Source organism: Babylonia areolata, chromosome 19 (genome assembly GCF_041734735.1).
Source record: "Babylonia areolata isolate BAREFJ2019XMU chromosome 19, ASM4173473v1, whole genome shotgun sequence".
Lineage (NCBI taxonomy): Eukaryota > Metazoa > Mollusca > Gastropoda > Neogastropoda > Buccinidae > Babylonia > Babylonia areolata.
The window spans coordinates 22,435,506-22,448,263 of NC_134894.1; the positions used below are offsets into that span (position 1 = coordinate 22,435,506).

The 12,758-nt window shown below is 46.8% G+C and overlaps 1 protein-coding gene across 1 annotated transcript in view; it reads right to left on the reverse strand.

Annotated features, from left to right (window-relative positions):
* Positions 1-895: 895 nt before the first annotated feature.
* The window catches only part of LOC143293540 (nucleolysin TIAR-like), a 47,692-nt gene continuing 35,829 nt past the window's right edge, over positions 896-12,758 (reverse strand). The window contains exons 7-11 of the mRNA XM_076604463.1: positions 9,177-9,261; positions 5,994-6,123; positions 5,240-5,556; positions 4,112-4,194; positions 896-2,969 (exon numbers count right to left, since the gene is read on the reverse strand). Of these exons, the coding sequence (XP_076460578.1) occupies positions 2,956-2,969; positions 4,112-4,194; positions 5,240-5,556; positions 5,994-6,123; positions 9,177-9,261 (629 nt within the window). The 3' untranslated portion in view covers positions 896-2,955. The remainder of the gene's footprint in view (positions 2,970-4,111; positions 4,195-5,239; positions 5,557-5,993; positions 6,124-9,176; positions 9,262-12,758) is intronic.

The window sequence follows — 12,758 nt, forward strand, 5'->3', positions numbered from 1 at the left end:
CATCACCACTCAGAGTCCGTCGTGACCTGTCACTTCACACGGTCAACCACTGTTTTCACACTGTCAGCATCTGTATTCACACTGTCAACCACTGTTTTCACACTGTCAAATTCTGTATTCACACTGTCCGTTGCAATATCCACAGTTAACCTGTGTTCACACAAGCATGCGAGTCACACTGTCAGCCACTGCTTTCACACTGTCAAGCACTGTATTCGCACTGTCAACCACTGTATTCGCACTGTCGACCACTATCAGCCACTGTATTCACACTGTCAGCCACTGTTTTGACACTGTCAACCACTGTGTTCGCACTGTCAGCCACTGTATTCGCACTGTCAACCACTGTGTTCGCACTGTCAACCACTGTATTCGCACTGTCGACCACTATCAACCACTGTATTCACACTGTCAGCCACTGTTTTGACACTGTCAGCCACTGCTTTCACACTGTCAACCACTGTTTTCATACTGTCAGCCACTGTATTCGCACTGTCAACCACTATCAACCACTGTATTCACACTGTCAGCCACTGTATTCGCACTGTCAGCCACTGTATTCACACTGTCAACCACTGTGTTCGCACTGTCACCCACTGTGTTCGCACTGTCAGCCACTGTATTCGCACTGTCAACCACTGTGTTCACACTGTCAACCACTGTCTTCGCACTGTCAACCACTGTATTCGCACTGTCAGCCACTGTGTTCACACTGTCAACCACTGTCTTCGCACTGTCAACCACTGTCTTCGCACTGTCAACCACTGTGTCCACACTGTCAACCACTGTCTTCGCACCGTCAGCCACTGTATTCGCACTGTCAACCACTGTATTCGCATTCGCACTGTGAGCCATACGATGTTCTCCGATCAAAAACGATCACCACACAGACACGTGACCTGTCAATCATTTTATTCACACGCCCATCGCCACACAGACACGCGCAACATCCCCAACGAGGACTGTTGTCAACAAAACGAAACAAAAACTGACGAACATTGATCACCAAGAACAAGGAATCGTCACAACGATAAACATATTTTTTTCTATCATCTTCATCATCTAATGGTCCCGTTAATTTTTCTCTTTTTCAGAGTATCCGTCGTCAGGTCAGGCAGGATCGGCCTGATCACAGATGCCTGGAGAAAAGTAACAACAACAACAACAATAACATGACTAATGATAATATACAAAAAAACAAACAAACAAACAAAAAAAACACAAAAAAACCCAACTAAAATCAAATAGCGCTGAATCTTGGATTGAGACAAACCAAAAGCGCTGACACACCAGCCGTACACACGCACACATGACTCATAAGTTAAAAGGGAATGAAAGATTAAAGTATGTTCCTTCAACTTCCCCACCCTCCTCCTCCATCCCTTCCCCACCCCAACATGTTTTTGCAACCCCCCCTCCCCCGCCATCCGACCCTCCAGCACCACCACCACCACCACCTCTCCCTCCCCCGCTGTTGGTGTATTGTTCGCGCCTCGGGACGTCCTGTCCGTGAAGTTATAAATATCGTGTTCCTCATCTTGAATCATCACTTTCCTGGCAACACACACGTATACACACACACACACACACACACACACACACTACACTACACACACAGACGCGCTTGCACACACACAGGACACAGACCCACAACAGACGCAGACACAGAAACACACACACGCACGCACACACACAAACTCACACCACACACACACACACACACACACACGCACATAGCGCGCGCGCACACACACACACTCACACACACACTTGGCACACACACACACACGCACATACACCCCCCCCCCCCCACACACACACACACACTCACACACAAACACCATAACTTCTGCCCTGTGTCACTCATCACGTCGGAGGGAGAGGGCATGACGTCACAAGCGCTGAGTGACCCAATCTCTCACTTCCACTGAACTTATTCCACCGACAACCACCCTGCCCTCCTCTCCCCCTTCCCCCCTTCCTCCCGACCCCACCAAACCATCATTTCCAGTTACACACACAATAAGACTCAGTGTTCGCAGCTATGGTGTGGGACAATAATTTTTGTGCATCAGCAGTGGGGCCGGGGGGTGGAGGGGGGAGGGGGGGGAACAAAACAGACACTTGTTGCTCCCTTGATGTGATGTCAGGTTATCTTGACGATCATGGACTTTTTTTTTGGGTGGTCACAGTGACTGCCTTGTGTCCATTGTATCGTATCGTATCGTATCGTATTGTATTATATTGTATTGCATTGTATACGGTGATTGCTTTGTGTGCATTGTATTGTGTTGTATTGTATTGTATTGTGATGTATTGTTATTACAACAGATTATTATGTACTGTGTTAAAATCAGGCTGCTCTCTCCGCGGAGAGCGAGTCGCGGGCCATAGTGCACACAAAACACCAGTGTCTTTGTTTTACCATTAAAGTGGATTTCTCTCGAGATTCTTTTATTTCCGTGGATGTTTTTTTCTTCTTCTTCTTATCTCACTGCACTAAGTGCACGCTGCACAGGCCAACAGGACCTGGGTTTATCCTCTCATTCAAAGTGATTAAGAGCCAGACCACTATGCAAGATGTAGTGGGATGGAGAGCAGAAATCCGGATCTGTATATATGGGATTCGAACCCGTGGACCTTCGCTTCCAATTCGGGCGTTTTACCACTAGGCCACCGCTCCATTGTACGTCCACGATAACAGCTCTGTGTCCATAGTGCCCGTGAGTGTAGGGTGGTCATAGTGACTGCTGTGTGTCCATGGATGATTATTGTGTCCATGGTGACTGCTGTGTGTCCATGGTGATTATTGTGTCCACGGTGACTGATGTGTGTCCATGGTGATTACTGTGTCCATGGTGACTGATGTGTGTCCATGGTGACTGATGTGTGTTGTCCACCGATGAAGAAGTCAGACCAGTGTGTCAAAGGTGGAGGAAGGTGGAAGCACCACCATTAGCCCAGGAATCCTGCACACACAGAGACACAGACACAGACACAGACACACACACACACACACACACAATATCACCTTGTGAGCTGACGCAGTCATTACAAGGACAGACTTGTCTCTTAAAAGGCTTTACCCTATATCGACTGCAGTGCTGGTGACATCAATGGCAACAAATATTAATGATATTGATACAAAGTTACTTGGATACTCACAACATATGTGAAGACATAAGACATACCTCACTGTGAAATGCAATAATAACTGAAGATAATAAGTGACCTTACATAACTATCTGCTCTGGCAATAAAACAAATGTTATAGGCAATAAGTGACCTCACGTTTCTGGACTGCCCAGTGCAATAATGACTGAAGATGATGAGTGGCCTTACACACCTGCTTGCACAGACCAGTCATGAGTGTACATAATAATATGTGACTGATGTATCTGGCTGCACAGAGCAGTAGGCTAATGACCGTAGATAATACTGATAAGTAGAATAATTCACCTAGCTGCACAGAGCAGCAATGACTGCAGATGACATTCATAAATGACTTACCACACAAGTGGAGTGATGGCCTAGAGGTAACGCGTCTGCCTAGGAAGCGACAGAATCTGAGCGCGCTGGTTGGAATCACGGCTCAGCCGCCGATATTTTCTCCCCCTCCACTAGACCTTGAGTGGTGGACTGAACGCTAGTCATTCGCATGGGACGATAAACTGAGGTCCTGTGTGCAGCATGCACTTAGCGCACGTAAAAGAACCCACAGCAACAAAAGGGTTGTCCCTGGCAAAATTCTGTAGAAATATCCACTGCGATAGGAAAAACAAATAAAACTGCACGCAGGAACCCCCCTCCACCACCCCCCGCACCCCTGCCCCTCCCACCCCTCCCCCCAAAAAAAAGGGTGACGCTGTAGTATCGCGACGCGCTCTCACTGGGGAGAGCAGCCCGAATTTCACACAGAGAAATCTGTTGTGATAAAAAGAAATACAAATACCTGGCTGCACAGAGCAGTAATGACTGTAGATAACAACACCAACCACCACCACCACCAACAACAACAACAACAACACCAACAACAATAATAATAAGTGACGGACATACCTGGCTGCATACAGCAGTAATGACTGCAGATAATACTGAGTGACTGACGTACCTGGCTGCACAGCATAGGCCACCAGCGCTGGCTGCTGCCCCAGGGTATTGACTGTCTGCCCCCACTGAACGCCCGCCAACGACCTGACACATCACACACAACGCTGAACATGATGGCAAAAATCAATGTCTTCATATCACGATGACGATTATCCTCCTCCTCCTCATTATTATTATTATTATTATTGTCATTATATTGTCACCCCCATCATCACTGGTATTACAATCTTCGACATCACGACCACCTCATCAACTGCAGCATGAACATCATTATTATCACACCGTAACTGACTAAATCACCACAGACTTGGATAATCTATCCGACAAACGTCGGATGTTTTCTTCTATATGAAAGAGGCCAAATGGATCATAGCAAATCTTCTGTGAGTGTGCGGTTCAGTTTGGTTGAAGGTATAAGATAATGCCGTCTGATCGAGTGTACATGTACGCACTTCTGATGATGTGTCAAAGGCGGTGGGTAAGAGGATCGTGAAGATGCTAAACATAGTGAGTGATAAGACGCAACCCTGCTTTACTCCGCTGACAATGTTAAAGGAATCAAACCTTTTTTTTCACCGCAGCAAACTGTGCTCTACATGTCACTATGGAGGGAGACGAACTCGCTCAGCAGTTTGGAGGAACAGACTTTTTTTTCTTGAAGCTTGAAGACCCAATTGCGGCTGACAAAATCAAAGGCATTGGTGAGATCCATAAATAAAAGCTATAGAGTATGTCTGCAAGCTAATCTGCACAAGATTTGACAAGAGATAGCCTGGTCCTGGAGTTCTACAGAAAATGTTGTGTTATTGACTATGAACACGCTCATCTGGTACCACAAGACACTACGTATAGCACCGTAGATCACTATCCCTAATACTGGTGCACACTTCAGTTTCAGATTCGGTTTCAGTTTCAAGGAGGTCTCAAAGTTCCATATTCACTTCATCACATTTGCGTAAACAAAAACTCTTGTGTGTGTGTGTGTGTGTGTGTGTGTGTGTGTGTGTGTGTGTGTGTGTGTGTGTGTGTGTGTGTGTGCGTGCGCGCGCGCCACCACCACAAACCACCACAACCACCACCACCACAAACCACCACCACCACCCGGCAGCCCCCAAAGGACACAACCTACCCGTACTGCTGTTGCTTGAGGGTAGCGCCTGACGGAGGCCAGGCCCCCACATCCACCCCCACACAGGCCTCGAGACCACCACCACCCGGCAGACAGTGGGCTGGTGCTGCAGAGGGGGTGAGCGCCACGGGGTAGGTGGGGGTGGGGTGGTGGTGGGGGTGGTGGTAGGCGGAGGGGAAGGCGGCGGGGAAGGTGGGGGTCCCGCACGTAGGTCCACCACCTCCTCCTCCTCCTCCTGCTGCTGCCCCAGCCCCTGCCCCTACCAAGCTGTACAGCCTGCCGTGAAGTGCCCCTGCCGTCATGACGGGTGCTGGTGCCTGGACGGTGTCACACAGAACAACACAAACTTCCAGCGTACATCATCGTTGTCTTGCGGACTGAACTGTGCTTTTCCTTGGTTTAAACTTTTTTTTTTCTTTTTTTTTAATATCAAGAAATAAGACAAAATACATCGTTCAATTAAGAAAACTCGAACAGCAAGCCAAAGCTTTTATCGTGCTCTTTCTCGTGCTTTTTCTTTTCCTTCCCCTACACACCAACACCACTTTACACATATTCACACACGCACATACACGCACACACACGCGCGCGCACACACATGCACACACACACACACACACACACACACACACAGACAGAGAGACACAGATAGAAGAGAACGAACAATGTTTGAACTGCCTGACTATTACTAACAACAACAGCAACACACTTTGTTGTTTGAAGGGGAGGAGAGGGGAGGGGGTGGTACACCCACCAGGGCCGGTGGGTGGCCAGGTGCATGGTCATTGGACTCCTTGCCCCAGGAACACTTGACCACCTGCTCGTTGATCTCCGTCCCGTGCACACTGCAGATGGCGTTCGTGGCTGCCTCCTTGCTGCTGAACCTGCATCCCAAACACCCACCCCCAACCCCACACACCGAGTGTTATTTGTCTTTGTTATCATATTGAATATGGGGCGCAATAGCCGAGTGATTAAACCGTTGGACTTTCAATCTGAGGGCCCCTGGGTTCCAATCTCGGTAACGGCGCCTGGTGGATAAACGGTGGAGATTTGTCACGATCTCCCAGGTCAACATAATTATGTGCAGACCTGTTCGTGCCTGAACCTCCTTCGTGTGTATACGCACGCAGAAGATCAAATACGCACGTTAAGGATCCCGTAATCCACTGTCAGTGTTAGGTTGGTTATGGAAACAAGAACATACCCAGCATACAGCCCCTCCCACGAAAACAGAGAATGGCTGCCTACATGGCGGGGTAATTAAAAGAAATGGTCATACACGTGAAATGTTACATATCTGAGTGTGTAAGCGTGCGTGACTTAAATCTGACTGAATGACACAGGAAACGAATGATGAGCGCCCAGTGGCAACCGTCAGTCGGCTCCACCCAGGTAGGCAGCCTGCTGTGCAAATGACCCCGTGTTTGTAAAGCGCTTAGAGCTTGGTCTCCGACCGAGGATAAGCGCTATGTGAGTATCCATATCATTCATTCATTAATATTTGGTTGTTGTTTTTACACTTACCTTTTTCCATGTTGTTTTCATCTGTCTATGTTGCTGCGATAATGCCACCTGGCCACATATATCTAATTTGAGATAATAAAGTTATTATTCATTATCATTACCGTTATTGATAACCATACTTATATAGTGCCTATCTTCGGACAGAGAACAAACTCGTTCTACAAACACATAGTAAGTTGCACAACAGGCTACCTACCTGGGTAGAACCGCCTAACAGTTTCCTATAGGCGCTGCGCTCATCATTCGTTTCCTGTGTGTCTTTCAGTCAAGCGTCAGTCATGCGCACGCAAATGTATGTAACTTAGACGGGATCTCTTCTTCAGAATTTTGCCAGGGACAAAGCCGTGGGTGTTTTTTTACGTGCACTAAGAGCATGCTCCAGACCTTGTTTATTATCTCATCCAAATGACTAGCGTCGAGACTGTCTCCAGAGAGAGAGAGAGAGAGGAGAGAGAGAGAGAGAGAGAACGAACGATGTTTTTTGTTTTTTTTTATTGAGGGAAGTGGAATAAGCATACATGTGCTTTTTTTTCATCCAGCCCTCAGGGCAAATGGAAAATGAAAATGAATCAAAACATCCACAAAGTAACAAAGAGACGTAGAAATAAGGACATGACATTCACATATACATTTAAACATGCACATGTACATAATTCTGATACAAACATCATATTATGAAGGAAAAAGATCAATTACCCCCTTCCAAAAAACAAAAGAAACACCCCCCCCCCCAATCCCCCCTCCGCCCTCCCCCCAAAAAAGAGAGAGATAGTGAGACAGACAGACAGACAGACAGAAACAGACAGAAAGATACACAGGGAGACAGAAAGACAGAAAGATAGAGAAAGTATTCAACGGTTGCTAACGTCACAGACGATAAACCGAGGTCCCATGTACAGCAAGCACTTGGCGCACTGAAAAAGAATCCATGGCAACGAGAGTGTTCTCTATGGAAGAAACCCACTCGAAGAACAGGTACAGAAATAATTATATGCTTGCACTCGAGGGCTGACTAAGCGCGTTGGGTTATGCTTATGCTGCTGGTCAGGCATCTGCCTAGAAGATGTGGTATAGCGTATACGGATTTGTCCAAACGCAGTAACGCCTCCTTGAGAAACTGAAACTGAAACTGCTAACGTCACTGAAATGTAGAAATCAGTATGGTTCAGACAGATAGAAAGACAAGACAGATAGACAGACAGACAGAAGACAAACAGCCCATACGGAGTTATGGCAACAGTTTTCTACCTGACAAAAATAAAGCAGGCAGGCAGAATACGACCCATACAGGTAACAGTTTCCTACCTGACAAAAGTAAAGCAGACAGACAGAACACGACCCATACAGGTAACAGTTTCCTACCTGACAAAAGTAAAGCAGGCAGACAGAATACGACCATTACAGGTAACAGTTTCCTACCTGACAAAGGCAAAACAGACAGAATACGACCCATACAGGTAACAGTTTCCTACCTGACAAAAGTAAAGCAGACAGACAGAACACGACCCATACAGGTAACAGTTTCCTACCTGACAAAAGTAAAGCAGGCAGACAGAATACGACCCATACAGGTAACAGTTTCCTACCTGACAAAGGCAAAACAGACAGAATACGACCCATACAGGTAACAGTTTCCTACCTGACAAAGGCAAAACAGACAGAATGCGACCGATACAGGTAACAGTTTCCTACCTGACAAAGGCAAAACAGACAGAATACGACCCACACAGGTAACAGTTTCCTACCTGACAAAGGTAAAACAGACAGAATACGACCCACACAGGTAACAGTTTCCTACCTGACAAAGGCAAAACAGACAGAATACGACCCACACAGGTAACAGTTTCCTACCTGACAAAGGCAAAACAGACAGAATACGACCCATACAGGTAACAGTTTCCTACCTGACAAAAGTAAAGCAGGCAGACAGAACACGACCCATACAGGTAACAGTTTCCTACCTGACAAAGGCAAAACAGACAGAATACGACCCATACAGGTAACAGTTTCCTACCTGACAAAGGCAAAACAGGCAGAGAGAATACGACCCATACAGGTAACAGTTTCCTACCTGACAAAGGCAAAACAGACAGAACACGACCCATACAGGTAACAGTTTCCTACCTGACAAAAGTAAAGTAAAGCAAGCAGACAGAATACAACCATTACAGGTAACAGTTTCCTACCTGACAAAAGTAAAGCAGACAGAACACGACCCATACAGGTAACAGTTTCCTACCTGACAAAAGTAAAGCAGGCAGACAGAATACGACCATTACATGTAACAGTTTCCTACCTGACAAAGGAAAAGTAGACAGACATAATACAACCCACACAGGTAACAGTTTCCTACCTGACAAAGGCAAAGTAGACAGACAGAACACGACCAATACAGGTAACAGTTTTCTACCTGACAAAGGCAAAGCCCTTTTCCTTGAAGATGCGCACTTCCTGGATGGTTCCGAAGTTTTGGAACGTGCTTCGCATCAGCTCCTCTGCAACACCAGTGTCAATGCTTTTCACATGAAAAGGTTTTTCACAACACACAACACCATCCCCTCTGTAACACATGAAAAGGCTTTTCACAACACACAACACCAGGTCCTCTCTAACATCAGTGTCAAGGTTTGTTCACATGAAAACGTTTTTCACAACACACAACACCAGGTCCTCTGTAACACCAGTGTCAAGATTTTGCACAAGAAAAGGCTTTAACAACACATAACATTAGCTGCTCTGTAACACCGGTGTCAAGGTTTTTTCACATGAAAAGGCTTTTCACCAGCTCCTCTTTAACACGAGTTTAACACCAGATAAAAAGACTGGCTAGAGTCTAAACTTGCCCACAAACTTAAATCAAAGGTCCCATAATCTTTAACGTCTATCTTAACATGTGAATAAAAATGTCTACTATGTCAGGGGCTTGGCATTAAAAGGCAGCGTTCCTGTCCTCTCCCATCGAACGTTACAAACCTTCCCCAGCCGAAGTTAGGTACCCACTCACACCTGGGTGGAGTGAAGAAAATGGAAGTTAAGTGCTTTCCCACAAGGACACAACACCATGTCGAAACGCGGCCTCGAACCCTGATCACTGATGAACACTGGATCAGAAGTCCAACAGATATAACTGACACTGCTGCAGCGCCTCTGACATCACCACGGCTGGGTTGTACCAGTGGATCTTTGCAGCGTCGAGTTTGCTTAGAGTTCAGAATGTTTTTAACTATATTTCACTCACTCTCACTCATTCCCTCGACCGCTGGGGTCGTTGGGGGGACATCAGGAAAATGTCATAGCTCGCCACGCCGTTCTGTTGGCAGCTGTCGTCAGTGAGGAGATCTGGCATCGTCATTTTGGTCCGTTCCTTGACGTTGTCGGACCAGCTCTTTCTCTGCCGCCCCCGTCTGCGCCCTCCCTCTACAGTCCCTTGCAGGATGGTTTTGGAGAGGGTGTTATGTCGTATGACGTGACCAAACCATGCCATCTTCCGTCGTTTGACAGTCGCCAGCAGTGGTTCTTGGGGCCCAACAAGGTTGCTGACCAGGTTCCGCACATAGTCATTGGTCTTGTGCTCCTTGTAGGAGATGTGTAGTAGTCTCCTCAAGCACTTGGTTTCGAATGCTATATTTACCGTGGAGTTAAGAACATTCTTGACGATAAGCAAACTTAGCGCTTCCAAGTTCGCTCATGCAGCCCACCCCATTGCTCCATTGTAAACCGATGATCTTTCACATGGTGCAGCTTGGCACCCGTAGATGCTGGGGAAGACCCAGAGAAGCACTGCCTCCACCCGCCCTTGGAACAATCCTGTACCACACTTGGAGGCCCGCGCTGTGTTCACGATGGGTGCAGGCACGCACATGACATTCCAGTAAGAATTCAAGGGAGATAACTGCTCCCGAGCAGAGGCAAAAGAGACCACAGGATGCAACTCGCGACAGCCTTAAAAGAAGTATCCCCATGGGTGTACCAGCCAGTATTTCATGACTGCAGAGCCCACCGGCAAAAGACACCACCCTCCAGCTGCTGAGCACACCCCACAGACCAAACCGCCTCTGCCCGCAGACAGATGAAGACAGTGCCACTCCAGACACAGCCATACGGTCGTATGTGCCCTCAAGAGAGAATCCCAAGTTGTAGTCTTTCCCAGTGTCAACAGGACTTTCCCTGTGGTCAGTGGGTCTTTCCTCACCGTCACTGGACCTTTCTCCAGGGTCAGCCTAGTCCAGGCTCCATTGTAAACCGATGATCTTTTAAATGGTGTAGCTTGGCTGCATTGTGTTATACAAAATGAAGTGATAGACAGTCAACGGCATTATTACTAAATGTTTCTGAAGATCAGTCAGAGAACAATGTTAAAGGTGCATTAAAATATCGTTGAAATAGAGAGACCAGTTCTAATTCGACGAGTTGTTTGTTTATGAAGGCATGGTGGTGGAAAACCTGACACATCAACAGGTGCAATCCATTATCTTACAAGGCAAAGGGACGCCACTACCATAAGAAAATGAATGAACAGACCAGAGTTGGAAGGTAGAACTCTGAACCAAAAACGTATTTTACTCAAGGATTAAAATTTTGGGGGTGGCCTATTCTTCCATTCTGTCCTTGCTAATCTACATCCGTTACAATAGCACACACATCCTTGAAAGAAAGGGTAGAAAATCTTTGTGCAGAAGAACAAATATGATGAAGAACACACACACACACACACACACACACACGCACACACACACACACGGATTGACAGATGGATAGCAGAATATTTGTGTGTGAGAGAGAGAAGTGGGGAAAGAGAGAGAAAGAGAGAGAGAAAGGAAGAGAAATATATCATCAGTGTCTACCATAGAAAGCAGACAACCGGATAACTAATACACAACCGGTTGCTATCAAATCCACGAACGACAACTTGCAGCTAATGCCACAATGACCACTACCATCACCAATATTACTTGTACAACTGCTATTGTCACCACGATAATGATAGAATGAAATGAATAATTATATTCGTGCACGCATACAAATTAGAAGAAAATAAAAAGAAATACAAACAAGCAAACAAAAATCAAAATAAATCAAATGAACAGAAAAAGAAGAAAGGATAAGAACGAGAACAAAAGCAAAAACAAAAACCAGCCGCCGTGGCGAAGTGGTTAGCATCGCGGACTGACGGCTGGGAGGACGCGGGTTCGAATCCCAGCGGAGGTGGGTTTTTCGGTCCGCGGTCAGCTCCTACCCAGAGTTGAGTGTGCTGTGGGCTTAAATGGGAAGACTGGGACCACACAGCTGAGTATAATCCACTTCACGGATGCGTCTTTGGGTGTGTCGCTACAATTTCCTGACCAACAGTGCGAGTGTCTGTATCTCTCGGGCCTGGTTGACGCCGGGTTATCACTGTGACAGGAAGCGTGAAGTACAATCCTTGTCACGTAGTCCCAAACCTAAATGGACCTCCATAGCAGCGTCCTCCTCCTCCTCCTCCTTGTCATCCTCCTCCCTCTTGACCACAAAGAAGAAGAAGAAGAAACAGTAAGAATGGATCCAACACAGGAGGAAGGTGGCAGAATGGTTAAGACGCTCAGCTGCCAATACAGAGAGTCCGTGAGGGTGTGGGTTCGAATCCCGCTCTCGCCCTTTCTCCCAAGTTTGACTGGAAAATCAAACTGAGCGTCTAGTCTGTCGGATGAGACGATAAACCGAGGTCCCGTGTGCAGCACGCACTTGGCGCACTGAAAAAGAACCCATGGCAACGAGAGTGTTGTCCTCTGGCGAAATTACGTAAAATGAAATCCACTTTCATAGGTACACAAATATGTAAGCATGCACTCAAGTCCTGACTAAGCGCGTTGAGTTATGCTGCTGGTCAGGCATCTGCTCAACAGATGTGGTGTAGCGTGTATGGATTTGTCCGAACGCAGTGACGCCTCCTTGAGAAAAGTGAAAAAAGTGAAAACCAACAAGGGAGACAAGGCAGACAGGAGGGACAACCAGA